At 31.1% G+C, this 14794-nt stretch overlaps 1 protein-coding gene across 4 annotated transcripts in view; it reads left to right on the top strand.

The window, feature by feature from the left end:
* Window positions 1-14794, top strand: part of LOC144838689 (retinoic acid receptor RXR-alpha-B-like) — a 99496-nt gene that overhangs the window by 21953 nt on the left and 62749 nt on the right. For all 4 annotated transcript variants that reach the window (XR_013611692.1, XM_078694134.1, XM_078694132.1 and 1 more), the window contains exon 3: window positions 13427-13606. Coding sequence is in view for 3 of the 4 variants with exons in the window: in XM_078694134.1 (XP_078550260.1) it covers window positions 13427-13606 (180 nt within the window). In the remaining variant the exon portion in view is untranslated. The remainder of the gene's footprint in view (window positions 1-13426; window positions 13607-14794) is intronic.

Here is a 14794-nt window from a genome sequence, read left to right as displayed (position 1 = left end):
TCTTTCGAAATTGTCATCTTAAAGTTTAGTTTGATAACGTCATCATGCCAAAAAATTAGAACATGTGTGTCCCGTAATTTCACCTATGCTACACTGTATATAGATATACAGTATATACTGTACATATTGTATATGGCATATAGGCACAACTCAGCACTATAAGCATATAATAGGATGGCATACATCAACTTTTTCCGATCGTATGTTAACGTACGTGTATGTTTAAAAAAAAATTAATTTCAGTAAAATGATAAAAATGATCACCTATAATTCGTCAAAGTGACGAATTAAATTCTAGTGTAATATTGTCTTTTATTGGCAAGAAATAAGACATTTATAATGTTAAATTCCAACAGTACAAGATTCCTTTTGTAGGGAGTGAGATTCTGCTGCTGTATAGTACATAAGATATTATGAACAGGTAGAATAATAATATGAACAGTAATATCTTTCTCTAAATCCAGCATAACATGGGCAGTGAGATTACAGTACATTGAAACATGGTGTTATACTAAATATACTGCAGCTAGCTATATTTTGTCTTAATCTTAACCCCTGAAAATTTACAGTTTTTGTTATGTTAAGGGTGTAATGAGTACATAAAGATTGTAACAGATTATTAAGAAATAAAATTGAAAAACAGTTTGAAAGTTTAGTGTGTACACAGGACACACTGTTTTCAAATAGTTGACAGATTTTATTATTCAGTTTAGACGTCCTGCCATCATAAAAATGAGACTGAAGCAATCCAGTGTAGAATTGATTTACTTCTGGTTTGTGCCTAATTATTTTACTCCAGCAGATTAAACAACTTTTGTTGTGTAACATTTAAATTGGTAGAACAAATTTAAGCTGAAAGAACAAATTTAAGCTGGATGAGACTTTTCCTTATAACTATTTGAGAACGGATTATAAAAATGAATATTATGACTGATTAATTCATGAATGCTCTCGAACTACGAACAAACATAAATACTGTACAATGCTACCGGCATCTGTTCATGTTATGAGCAAAACATAATCCACAGTGAATATGAGTGATTTTAAAATATTATTCTCTGCCATCAAAATGTTCTGTTCTCTAAAGTCTTTTTATTCTCAACATCGTGTATAGTTTTTTAATGGATTTTAATAAATTCTTATGTTGTGATTTATAAGCTGGGACTTCTGGCTTGTACGCCGTGGAACTTCATTTGCTCTTTAGAAATCCCAGACATAACAAATAAATGAAATTATATGTTGTATTTAACGGCTATGAGCGCTCACTGGCTAAACCCAGGGGCCCCAGAGCTCAAGGGGCCCCAGAGCATGAGCAGTCCAATGCAACTATCCAGCATTGGAGAGCCCCATAGGAGTGCTAAACCAAGGGCCTTTGCCCTGTGCGTTACACTACTGATTATATGAAGGAACATGCTTTTAAAAATTATGTTTAATTTAATGTGTGTTAAACTTATAAAAAATGTTATCGTTTCCATATTTAAACTATTTTTTTTATTGCGTAACAATGCGAGTAATCTACTGTATTTAAATTTTAAAAGCATTATGATCATGAATACATACTACAGTACAGAGTGTATATCTCATGAATACTCTATCGAAAGTATACGGTAAAGTATGTATAAAAAAAGGGTAATGATATGAATTGTATGCAAGTGAAACTAAGATTTATTGTAACAGCCTGTAACTTCACCATAGGTATGAATAAAACCTTATTCTGGTAATTAGCTATTGCTGCGGTATTGGCAAGCTCTTGTTTTTATGTTTTCCTCGTGGCGAGGTAATGCTTATTTGTGGTCACAATTGCATTCATTCTACGTAAAACAGAAAAAAAGTGCATTAAATTGACATTCACAAAAGCTAGATCAAATTAATTGCTGAATTTGTTTTATATAAATTCTGGTTTTAGAACATTAAAGACCTTAAAATAGATGTTAGTATTGCACTTCAAAGTCCACTAAATCTGATGTTCATACGTCATTATTATAGCAAGTACAGTAAGTTGTTACTTGGTTTTATTATATAATAAAACTTTAAATAAATGTTATCAACCCTTAAAAGTAATTTAATTGACATTCATAAAAAAAGTATAAATTTACTTAAACACTGGTCATACAGTATAGAAATTTAGATATTCAAAAAGATGTTAATAGTAAACTGTATAATTGGCAACAATTAAAGATGAGATTATCAATCAACAATGGCATAATTATGTAATACTTTTATATGCCTGCATTTAGCCTAAATTGTGAATATACTCAGGATGGGGCCCTCGGTCATCTCATTTAAAATGTTAAAATAAATGTTAAAAGATCAACAAAGGTAGATTTACTGTACAGTGTATACACATTCAAATCAAATCCCAAATGTTGCAGGTTTATGATTTTAAATAACATTGTACAGTTTCTTTTCATTTGAATAAAATAAACACATGTTTTTGTATAATTTAAGTGCACAGTAATATCAAGAGTAACAGCAATGTATTTTGCTACAGTAGTAGCTGTAGGCAGCATCAAAGAAAGGAATGAAATTTGTAATTGGTTAGCCTAGACATCTACAACGGCAAGTTTAATTTATAAAGGCATTTTGCTAGCTTTGAAATTCAAGAATGGAAATTTTGAATATAAAAGATGACTAAAATGATTTGAAAGGTGTTATTAAATATGTTGGTATTTAACGTAACCTTGCCATTGGCTGGTAAGCAAGCAAAATAAAGAAACTTCTTTTGTTCATTTCCTTACAATATCTTTCAGATTTTTGTTTCACCTGGAATAAGGAAATTGAGTTGGCATTGCAGAATGTATATTTTTTTTTTATTGTTAAAATTGTAAAAAAAAAAATCCTATATTATTGGCTAACTGCAAAGCAAAAGGCATACACAGAATTATAACTATATAAGTACCAACATTTTATTTTTTAAGCTCAATTTATTATTACAATATTAAATTTGAATTGGGTGTCTTTTAAAAATGTTATCATTATATTATACACTAGTATCACTTGCACATTTTTGAAAGGTTTCTAATGGTATTAGAATGTAAACAGAACTACCCATAGACTTCCTTATACTGTATGTAATTATACTGTAGAATAATGATATATATATTATACAACTTCCTTGTCTGTTAGAGTATAGTATAGCTAGTATTACAGTACAGTACACACCTGTTTCATAGTGGTAGATGGTAGTCTGGGTTCCAGACAGAGTTTTGACTTAATATTAGTATAAGATAAATATTTTGGCACATATGGCGTTTCATACGTATACTATTGTATTTTTAGACAAAAATTGAAACGTGGACTAACATAAAAAAGACAATAAATCTAGAGTTGGGGCAAGTCTAGTAGACAGCACGATTTAAAGATATATCACCTGAAAAAATAAGTATGTTCAATTTTGTTGGTTTATAATATAAAATTATAAATGATTATTATTTTTTATTAAAAAAAATATACTGTACATTAATTATTATACAACAGTATAAATATATTATAATTTTCAGGTCAGTTTACTATACACATATTATATTATTATTTGACAAGTGGATTCTGGGAATTTCTCTAGTAACAATGCAATGGTTGAATAAAGTTCATTTGGTTGTTCTCATTCTATCATTAACCTGGATGGTCAACCTACATTCCTGACCCACATTGATGGCCAGACGTGTGCTAATTATATCATTGAAGGATGTAAAGCTTGTTTGTTTGTTATCAGCTAAGACTGTTATAGATACTTGATGTCTGCCAGTATAATTGCTACTAACTACTATTACTACTGTATGTATTCGTACAGGATGTTTTCTTCATTTTATGTGCAAAATCCCAAATAATGGTTACCGTTAATATTTAAGAATTATATATTTTGTTGTTATTTGCATTATTAATACTAATAAATGTTCTAGAAATGGAGTAAAGAGGAACAACTAATGTTTGAAAAATTCTCTATACAATTCTTATTTTAGAATGATTTGACATACATGATTATATTATTAAATTTAAAGGAAAAGGGTTAACCAGTAAATTGCGGTATTGCATACAATATTGCAAATATTTTTTCAGTATTTTTTTATTATGTAGGTTTTCCCCCGACCGTGTAGCCTTTTGATTTCACGACGCCCCAAACAGCTACATAAATAATTAAAATTCTTTTCTGCGCACACTCAGAAACGTTTACAATGACTGTTTTATGAAACACGTACAGGGTAAGTAATAATAAATTACAATACTACAGAAATTGTTTTATCAAGACTACTGAAATTAATTAATTATAGAAAGTTGAAAACTTTCTTGTACAAATGTGCAAGAAACCTCAATAAAAATCAACACAGGGAAATTGATTTACTGCTAATTACATGTAGCAATAAAGGCTTTAATGTTTATTTACAGTTAACATTAGATTTTTTACATATCCTATTAAAATAATTTGTACATGATACTGTTGCTAAGCTTGCGAACATGTTCAAAAGATTAAAATCCTGGCTTATTCCATTAGATTTGGATTGGTATGGGTGAATAGCCTCCTCAGTAGGCTATTGAACTCCTGTCCTGAACTACAATTGGCTTGTAGAACCCACCCCAAGGCTGCCCAGCCTACTCCAGATACGTTGTCGTCTTGTGTGCAATTGGCTTAGAAACCAAGCCCAAGGCTGTCCGCTTATTCTATATCCAGTATGTGTCCGTTGTGTGCAATTTGCTTACAAACCCACCCTAAAGCTGCCCAGCCTAGTGTAGCATATTATATCATCATTGGGTAATAATACTGGTAAATACACCGATAACTACAGTATACTTGTTATTGTTGATAGCTACCACTCTATCCCAATGTTCAGCAAGAGATCTTTTTTCTGAAGATAAATGTGTGCTTAAGTATGCACCTTCAAGTTTTACTGCTAAGCCTTTTAAGCACTTCACTGTCAGTCTAACATTTTTCACAGAGCATTAGTTATAACTCACTTCTTATATAAATGCAAAAATTGTTAAGTAATTTATTTTTCACAAAAATCTAATTTCTTGAGAGCCTTGATGGTGTTTTTTTTATGACTGGTATCCACCTCATTGTTTTATATTTATTGTGTTTGTTGAGCTGTGTTTTTGTTTAATACTGTAAAATAAAGTTCATGATTTTTATCTTCATTATAAAAAGAATAACGAAACATGCTTGCATACAAATAGACATAAAAAGAACATCAACTATTTTATTACCATGCTTTTAGCTCCCCAGACAGAATGGTGAACTTGTGCAACAAATAGTAGGTTGAACTCTTGTAGGCTCTGCTAAACAAATCAATCTGACATCACTGAATTATGATTGCTGGCTGTTGAATATGATATGGTATGCAAAACTACCTCATTGAATATTCAATATTTGTGATTTGTTCATTGAGTATAATAAAATGAATAATACAAATATCCTAATGAATATTCATGAAGTGTGTGGAATACTGTATGTGCGTAAAGATTGTAAAACAATATTGGACTTAGTCTTTTTCTAAAAGTCTTAAAATTCTTGATTTGTAAGAGTTTTGATTAATGTTTAATTTAAGTGTAGTAGTACTTAGTACTTTTTGTAGCATTCAAGCATGTTGGTTGTTATGATACTAAGTTCATTCTTTGTGATTGCCGTCTAATGTACTATAACAAATGTAAAGTACAGCCATAGGATTTTGTTTTAGAAGATAAATTGTATTATTCTGTCAATGAATAATTTCTTTTTCAATTCACCTTCTTCAGTGTGTCGTACATTAACGATTAATACAAACCTATTTTTATTACAATAGAAAAAAAGGCGATTTGACATAGCAGTATTCTAAATTTTTATGTAGAATAATTTGCATGATAACTTACAATAATGCCCTTTACTGTTATTAACATAATATTTCATTATAATATAGATGTGGACCTAGTTTACAATGCTAGTTCACAAAGACCTTTGCTTTGTAAAATAATATGTTGATATCATATAAACTTGGAAATGACACACTTGTAATAACTGATGATATAAGTACAGTTGGTTAAAACTTGTCGTCATCATGTGTTTATCATCGTAGGATATATTCATCTCATCTACAGTAGTATTTAATGTCCCTCTTCAAAGACTTCTTATTTTGCCTCATTACTATTTTCAAGCTTAATTACCATGGAAACCAAGATGCAATGCTCACTTAAGGAAGAAAATAGTGACTTATAACATTAAAAATGTTTTCATTTTTAGTTGCTTTAAAAACTCTGTGTCCAAACTCTTCGGCCAAAGTCTTCTCTGTGTCTAAACTCTGTGTGAAAACTCTTCTCCCAAACTCTTCGTTCAAACTCGGTGCCCAAACTCTTCCTCCAAACTCTTCTCCCAAGCTCTTCCTCGAACCTCTTCGTCCAAACTCTTCCTCCCACACTTCCTCCCAAACTCTTCCTCCCAAACTCTTTCTCCCAAACTCTTATCTCAAACTCTTCCTCCCACACTCTTCCTCCAAACTCTTCCGCCAAACTCTTCCTCCAAACTCTTCCTCCAAACTCTTCCTCCAATCTCTTCCTCCAAACTTCCTCTCCTAAACTCTTCCTCCAAACTTCCTCTCCTAAACTCTTCCGCCAAACTCTTCTCCTAAACTCTTCGTCCAAACTCTTCGCCCAAACTCTTCCTCCAAACTCTTCCTCCAAACTCTTCCTCCAAACTCTTTTCCCCAAACTCTTTTCCCCAAACTCTTCGCCCAAACTCTTCCTCCAAACTCTTTTCCCCAAACTCTTTTCCCCAAACTCTTCCTCCCAAACTCTTCCTGCCAAGCTGTTCTTCCCAAGCTCTTCCTCCCAAACTATTTTCCTCAATCTCTTTTCCCCAAACTTTTTTCCCCAAACTCTTTTTTCCAAACTCTTCCTCCCAAACTCTTCCTCCAAACTTCCTCTCCTAAACTCTCTCTCCTAAACTCTCCTTACAAATATTCAACAAAACTCTTTCTCCTCCAAACTCTTCCTCCAACCCTGCATTCAAACACCTCCTTCAAACTCTGCCTTATCAATGGTTGTAGTACAAATGCACCATCTTAAACTCAGCTGCCATGCATTAATTTCTAACCTGAGGTGGACAACACAATTTTATGTCCATCCCATGGGAGGAAGTATATAATATTATTGCTGTACTTCTCCTGGGGTTCACATTAAACAACCAATGTAATAACTTATCCTGTCATTGAAACGATTGTCAAACTATGTCTTATATTTAATGTGATTTTCAACAACACATGTGTAAGTTTTTATGACATTTAGATATTGATTGTTATTCTCAGTTTTACCACCCATTTTGAAGAAATTTTTTTCGGTAAAATGAAGCTAGATACTGCTTCATCTTCATAATCATAATTTTATGAACCTTTTCCGTGCTTACAACCCCTACTTAGTACTATAATACTAACTGTAAGACAGGCTGTCTTAAATACACTGTATATATAGTATACCTGTATCAATAACAAACATTTTTTTTGCGGGAGTTTTGTTTCGCCTTATAACTTGTTTATGATTGTACTTCGACAGTACTTTATTTGTACACAATTCTGAGTGTGTATTTTTAAGTTAATCAAGGTTAAATATAAACATTGATATACCTACTGTATTTAAAAAAAAAGGATTCATTACTGTAAAAGCTATACTACAAAATAATAAAATGTTATTGTTAAAATTGATTGTACTTAAGTACCAGTGTATCAAAAATATATTGAACAAAAAAAGTGTTAGCATGATGCTATATAACATATATTAATATAACAATTTTATGTGCTAATGTCATATTAATCAAATGTTGTATCTACTGTATGGTAGAGATAAGTGTAGAATAGAGAGAATCAATACTAGATCTAGATGCTATATCGCAGGTGCTCATGTTGGTACAGTAGTTATATAAAACCAGGCCAAGTAATTTTCAGTGTACAGCCATGCCTGCTGCATAGCAGTATTAGAGACACGTTTTCTACACTTATGTTGTTATGAGCTGTAGGGAGCTGAGCCTAGCAATTACGCTCCAGCTGTTCCATCCAGATTGGATTCCTTTCACCATGGAAATTTGATCTCTTTACCCAATCCGACGGCCTAGCCAGATCATATTCATAACAGCTCATGCATACATTATGCTAACCAGGTTTGGCAGTGGCGTCATCATTTGCAAATGGTACCATGCTTTTATATATTGCCTATTAATGCAGCTTTACAAGCATTCTTTTTTTTTTCTCATCATACAAGTTGTGGGTCATAGTTCTACAACAGTATACCTACTTTAATGATGGTATATTTAGATTGATTGATTTTTTCAACACAATTTTCTGTTCGTACAAATTGTTACTAGCTACAGTATAGATAATATACCAACTGTTATGAAAAGTTATTGATCGTTATATCTTGCATGTTGAATTTGTTGTGTGGCTAATAAATAGCATACAATTCTTCCAGTAGTCAGTAGACTGTGAACTATGTTAATCTACAGAAATAGCGCTCGGTAATAATTTACAACAATGTTGGATTACTGTGTTTTCACATTTTTCAGTTATCCAGTTTTACTTTTTATTTCAAATTAAAATACTCATTAGTTTTAAAACAACATACTGTACACTAGTAATAATACCACAGTCATATACAGTACATGGATTAATCCTTTTTCAGTTTAAATTTAATTTCATTCAGTATAATATTATTAACACCATCATTTAAATGACTCACAATTCACTATTGTGATTTTTTACAATGGTTTATCTTTTCTATAGCATACTTATTGCTTTATACTGGTTTGGACCAATATTGAGCACTGTTGTTGTGTAGGTACATTCATTTTAAATTGTAATATTATTTATATTACTGTAGGTAGACCCTTTTCCTAATTGTCCCACCATCTGCGCCTTACCCTGAAGCAATTTTCCCTTTACATTTTACCTAGAAATTGCATTCCGTTCAAGTTCTTTAAAGTCTTGTTTCACATGGATGTAATTATAATGTTACTTTTGCTCATAACAACAAAAATCGTAAATTAGATACCAACTACATTTCTAGTCTCTGATTGCTCTTCATTGCTCTTCTTTGAAACATTTATTAGCTGGCCATGTCCTAATAATTATCTACTAGACAAGTGTTTAATATTCTTGCTTGCAAAACCAGCTTTGGTAGAACACTGGACATAAAAAACGTGGTACTGTACTACTAAAGCTCTGTCTACACTATCAAACTAGTTTGACAAAAAAAGTGTGATGTGTTCAAATATATAGTGATATGACATCATCATGTCCATATATATATAAATTTTTTTGTCACATAAAGTTTGATAGTGCAGACAGAGCTTTATAGTACAGTAGTATCTAAATACATATACTGTAATAATAATATATGATATGATGTGTAAAATCAGTTGATGCAAAGATGTGTGTTTTACTCATTTAGTCATTATTTGTTTGTCAGTTTTGGTTAAGGTTATTTGGACATTTTCTTCTTTTGATTGATCAATTTGTATACCATCATGTGTCCGTATCGCATTGGCTACTTTGAACGGTCAGTTTACTTCCGTAGTCGAGTCCATCTACAATTCATGATTCACACCATACTGTCAAATAAATCTGAATGTATTACTTTTGTTACAAATTTCTTTAATTGCTTTTAGTTAATACTTCATATTCCTTTGTTGTGGATTTGTTAATATATAATATCTGATTCTTCTGAATAGTAATAATAATACTAGTGTAATAATAATCAGAGTTTAGGATTTCGGCCGTTACATTTTAGTAACAGATGGTTGGAGACATTGACTGATCACTGTACCTGATATTTCCAATGCAGAATTTTCTTCCATACTCCACATTCTATCATGTATTCATAGACATTTGTATTGTGTTTATTGATGATAAGTATGTTATTGCTATCACTAAACTATCTTTGTTTACTTAAATACAAATTTGATAAATGTTTTCCTGGTAGGGACTTGCTTACCTGGATGAACTAAGTTTGAACATTTAATGACATCATCATACAGATATTTGTAAATGGGCATTAGTAGCATAAATTACACTGCAGGCAGTTACTGTGTAAATGGGCATTACTGTACTAGTAGTAGCCTAAATTACACCAGGCAGTTACTGTGTAAATGGGCATTACTGTAGTAGCCTAAATTACACCAGGCAGTTACTGTGTAAATGGGCATTAGTTAGAAGCCTAAATTACACCAGGCAGTTACTGTGTAAATGGGAATTAGTTAGAAGCCTAAATTACACCAGGCAGTTACTGTGTAAATGGGCATTAGTTAGAAGCCTAAATTAAACCAGGCAGTTGCTGTGTAAATGGGCATTAGGTTGGAAAGCACCACAAACAACATATAATGTTATTTATCATAAACCATGAATACAATGTGAATGGATCAAATAGCATGTTATGAATATTTGATATGAATGGTTTGTTATGTCTCGCTTCATGGTACGATACCTCCAAAGAATGAATGCTATTTCCCTTCCCTTGTTTAAGTACAATACTGTATTTAACTATTTTTCAATTTGCAGTGATTTAACATGTAAATAAAGATTATTGAAGCACTAAAGCTCTATTAAATAATGGCCTGTGTTGTGATGGAAAAAATTATCCAAGGCCAATGTTAATGAATGCATTTGCAGCTAAATCTAAATATGCAATTCTTTTTTCTAATCTATGCAGATACTACACCATACTTCTCTCTCTCTTTCTCTTCCTAAAATATAATATCGCATAGGTGGATCCAAAAGATCCCTTTCCCCTTCCCCCTTTATTTAAAAATCCTTGATCCTCATTTGCATATTAATTAGCCATGTAATAGTTGAAAAAAGATTATTTCAATGGTTTAATTCCATATTATTTTATATGAGTTGTATTTTTTCCCAGATGTTTCAATTTTACAACAAGTTATTGGATTCGGTCTGTTTACTTTACCACATACTACAAAAAGTAATAAAAAATTGATCAAATTAAAATAAAAATACCACACACCCTGATTCTGAGAAACGATATGGAGCCCACATGTTTTAAACTGGAAGCTGTATAAATGTCATAGACTGCTAGTTAGAATCCATACTAAATGTACATTCAGATTCCATAGACCAAATATCACTCACAGGTTGAAATTACTTTTCTTAGTGTCTGTCTGCACTATCAAACTAGTTTGACACAAAAAGTGTGATATGCCAAAATATGGTAGTGATATGACATCATGTCCATATGGATGGGCACATCACATTTTTTTGTCACAAAGTTTGATAGTGTAGACAGAGCTTTATATTATGAATTTTTAGAAGTTTTGCATCCACATTTATTTGAGTTACTTTTGTATCCTTGAAATTTAATTTTATTATGAATTCGGAATAAATGAAATGAAAAAATAAATAATTCTATACGGTGAACAGTAAGATAAGAAATAAAAAAATCTAATAGTCTTTATTGATCCTTTCGGATATTCATAGATTTCCTCATCTTGACAGTTTTAGTATATTATTACCAGGTAGGCCTATCTCTTCCTCTATACCTGTAAATTTACATATAAAAAAAAAATAAAAATTACAATGTACAAAACTGGATATAATGCAAGAACAGTAATGTCCCACATTTGTTACTGGGATAATGTAGATCCATTGCAGAAATATTCAATGTAATAGATAAAATATTAAGTATAATTTATCAGAAATGTTAACATGATTAGTAATGTATGTATGTTTAACACACACAAAAAAATGTGTAAAAAGTTCTGTTTCCTGTTTTTGAACAAAAGCTTCTACATGTAAATTTTGATAGTGTAAAGGTTATAAGAGACAAGGACTTTATCTGGCAATCATGAACACATAATAGAATATGTAACTGCTATTCTACTAGCTATGAGCATGATATGAGTCGGTACATACTTATTCTGCAGCTGTTTGCACTGTGGTGGCCTTCACCTAAACAGTGTAGTACAGTAATACTGGAATACTGACAGGAAAAACCTTGCAAGATGCAATAGTATTTAATACATGGCCGAGTTTACTAAGTTTATATTATTCTGCTAACTAGACCTTATTACTTTATAATGGGAAGATTTAGCCAATTTCACTTTTATCCTAAATTGGTAGATCTGATATTACTTTATACAAATAGTACTAATAGCTCAAACTGTATAGTACTGTATACAGTGTTCAATTCGTGTCATCATCAGATCCTAACTTATTTCTCCATATCATCAGATGATTTGGCTACTCACCTATATAGAGCCACAAAATATTATGTTTTGAACATTTTAATATATTGCTTATATTTATACCTTAACATTGTTGAGCGCTTTAAAGGCAATGTATTATTGTGAACATTAGCATTATTTTCTTGCCCTATCATGTCTGAAAAATTATAATATTTTTTTTTTCTAAAAATATTAGAAATTAAATATACAGCTATATACTGTAATAGAATATCGTGGGTTCAATGTCCGTCATAATTGACTTATTCTTTATTGTAAATTATAAACAAAAGGCTCTCATTACATTGCAAAATATGATGAACATATACCCCAGGGTGTGCTTAATGATTATCATTGTAATAAATTGTTATTTTTGAATATAATAGTATTGTGAAATTTAATTTATGGGATTTGTTGATGAGCATTGTGAAATTTTGATATTCATTGCACTGATTTAGTAACTTCACATTTATTTTATTTATTTAATCACACTCTTATTTATGACAAGACCAACCAATTTTCTTCACATTACATGACAATATACTTATTTATTCTTTGAACTTTAATATTTACCATGCAGAACTTATTTCTCCATGGATTTACTAACTTCACATTATATGACAATATACTTATTTGATATTCTTTGAACTTATTTACCATGCAGAACTTATTTCTAAATGGATTGATTAACTTCACATTATTTAAATATATACTTATTATTCTTTGCACTTATTACCATGTAGAACTTATTTTTTCATGGATTGACTAACTTTACATTATATCACAATAAACTTATTTGATATTATTTGCACTTATTTACCATGCAGAACTTATTTCTCCATGGATTGACTAATTTACATGCCAATAAATGCACTGATTGACTACTGTAACACCACATTACCATAAACTTATTATTTATATACTAAGTGTACATTTTGACAACAAAATGAAGTCTACCTTAATAACACAATAGTTGTGATTAATTATTATTACCAAATCTGGTAAATTGTGAAAAATATTTGATTGATTTTGTTGTTTAATGAAGCGATTATAACAAGCTGAAGTTAATTTTAACATGTTTGTCCTGTCCGCTCGCTGACCCATGCAAAGGACCAAAACAAATCATTCAAGGGTCATTTTATGACCATAGGTCAAATGGTTACTTAAGGGTATGTAGACAATAGAGGGTCATTTTGCTATAATAAAAACATTTTTTTTCTTAATTTTTGCATTTTTTTATTTCATCAGGTAAACATTATGGCGTGTATAGCTGTGAGGGTTGTAAAGGATTCTTCAAACGAACAGTACGTAAAGATTTGTCATACGCGTGCCGAGACGAAAGGAACTGCATTGTAGATAAACGTCAAAGGAATCGCTGTCAGTACTGTAGATACCAAAAATGCATTGCCATGGGAATGAGAAGAGAAGGTACAGTATGTTTAGCGCTGAAATTATCCAACATATTTGAATTTAGTTATTGCCCACACTTGCCCAAATCTATTGCCAAGACTTGCCCAAATTTATTGCCCACACTTGGCCAAACCTATTGCCGACACTTGTACAAAGTTATTGCCCACACTTGTACAAATTTATTGCCCACACTTGCCCAAATCTATTGCACACACTTGCCCAAATCTATTGCACACACTTGCCCAAATCTCTTGATCACACTTGTACAAAGTTATTGCCCACACTTGTACAAAGTTATTGCCCACTATTGCCCACACTTGCCCAAACCTATTGCCCACAATTGCCCAAATGTATAGCACATCAAGATATAAATTGTAATGGACCAAAGTTAAAAGTACCTAAAATTGTTAACATCAATTTCTTATTAAAAAAGATACAAAGAAAGTAAAACATTATATTTTTGGCTCATCCAGAATTTAAAATTCAAATAATATGTATAAAACAATTGTTCTTAGAATATCTAATATCCTTCTTCATAGCTTTGAATATTTGTCTTTGTACATAAAATACTCATTCGTCATAAAGCTCTCAGATCATTACTTATTAGTCAATGATGTTGCTGACCATTTCTGATTAGTTTGAACGGTCAGCCAGTTATGGCCAGTGGGTGGAATGAGACAACGACGGAACGTTGCATATTATACGTGATTGATGGTGATGATTATGTGCTGATCATCGCCAGGGTTTGACCACTCTGCATCGTACATAATCACGTTTATGCATAGAAATGAATAAAAAGTGACGGTCATTTGTTATATTTTATGTGTCTGGTCAAATTATGCATCCATGACTCATATTCATTATGTGAACATAATATGTTTTAGGAAGATATGAAATTAACAATCTATTCTAAATTACTTCTGATATATTCTCTATTAAAAATTGCAATTAAATCTTATTGTCTTGTTTTTATATTCATTTTACCCCAGGCTAATGCAAAAATCCAATACAATATTTTAATATTTGAAATTATACAAAATGTATAGATTTTTTAATGAAAATTATTTTTTATTTTACTAAAATTTGATGTTTAATCACTATCTATTGATTTTAACAATGCACAGCATATTGTATTGTTCATTAAATGACTTCATGGTTTTGTTATAAGTAATGAAATTACTATGATATTCGTTTATTAATAACTTT

The sequence above is a fragment of the Antedon bifida genome, chromosome 3, assembly GCF_963402885.1.
Source record: "Antedon bifida chromosome 3, ecAntBifi1.1, whole genome shotgun sequence".
In the NCBI taxonomy this organism is placed as follows: domain Eukaryota; kingdom Metazoa; phylum Echinodermata; class Crinoidea; order Comatulida; family Antedonidae; genus Antedon; species Antedon bifida.
This window is presented reverse-complemented; position numbering and strand designations above follow the sequence as displayed.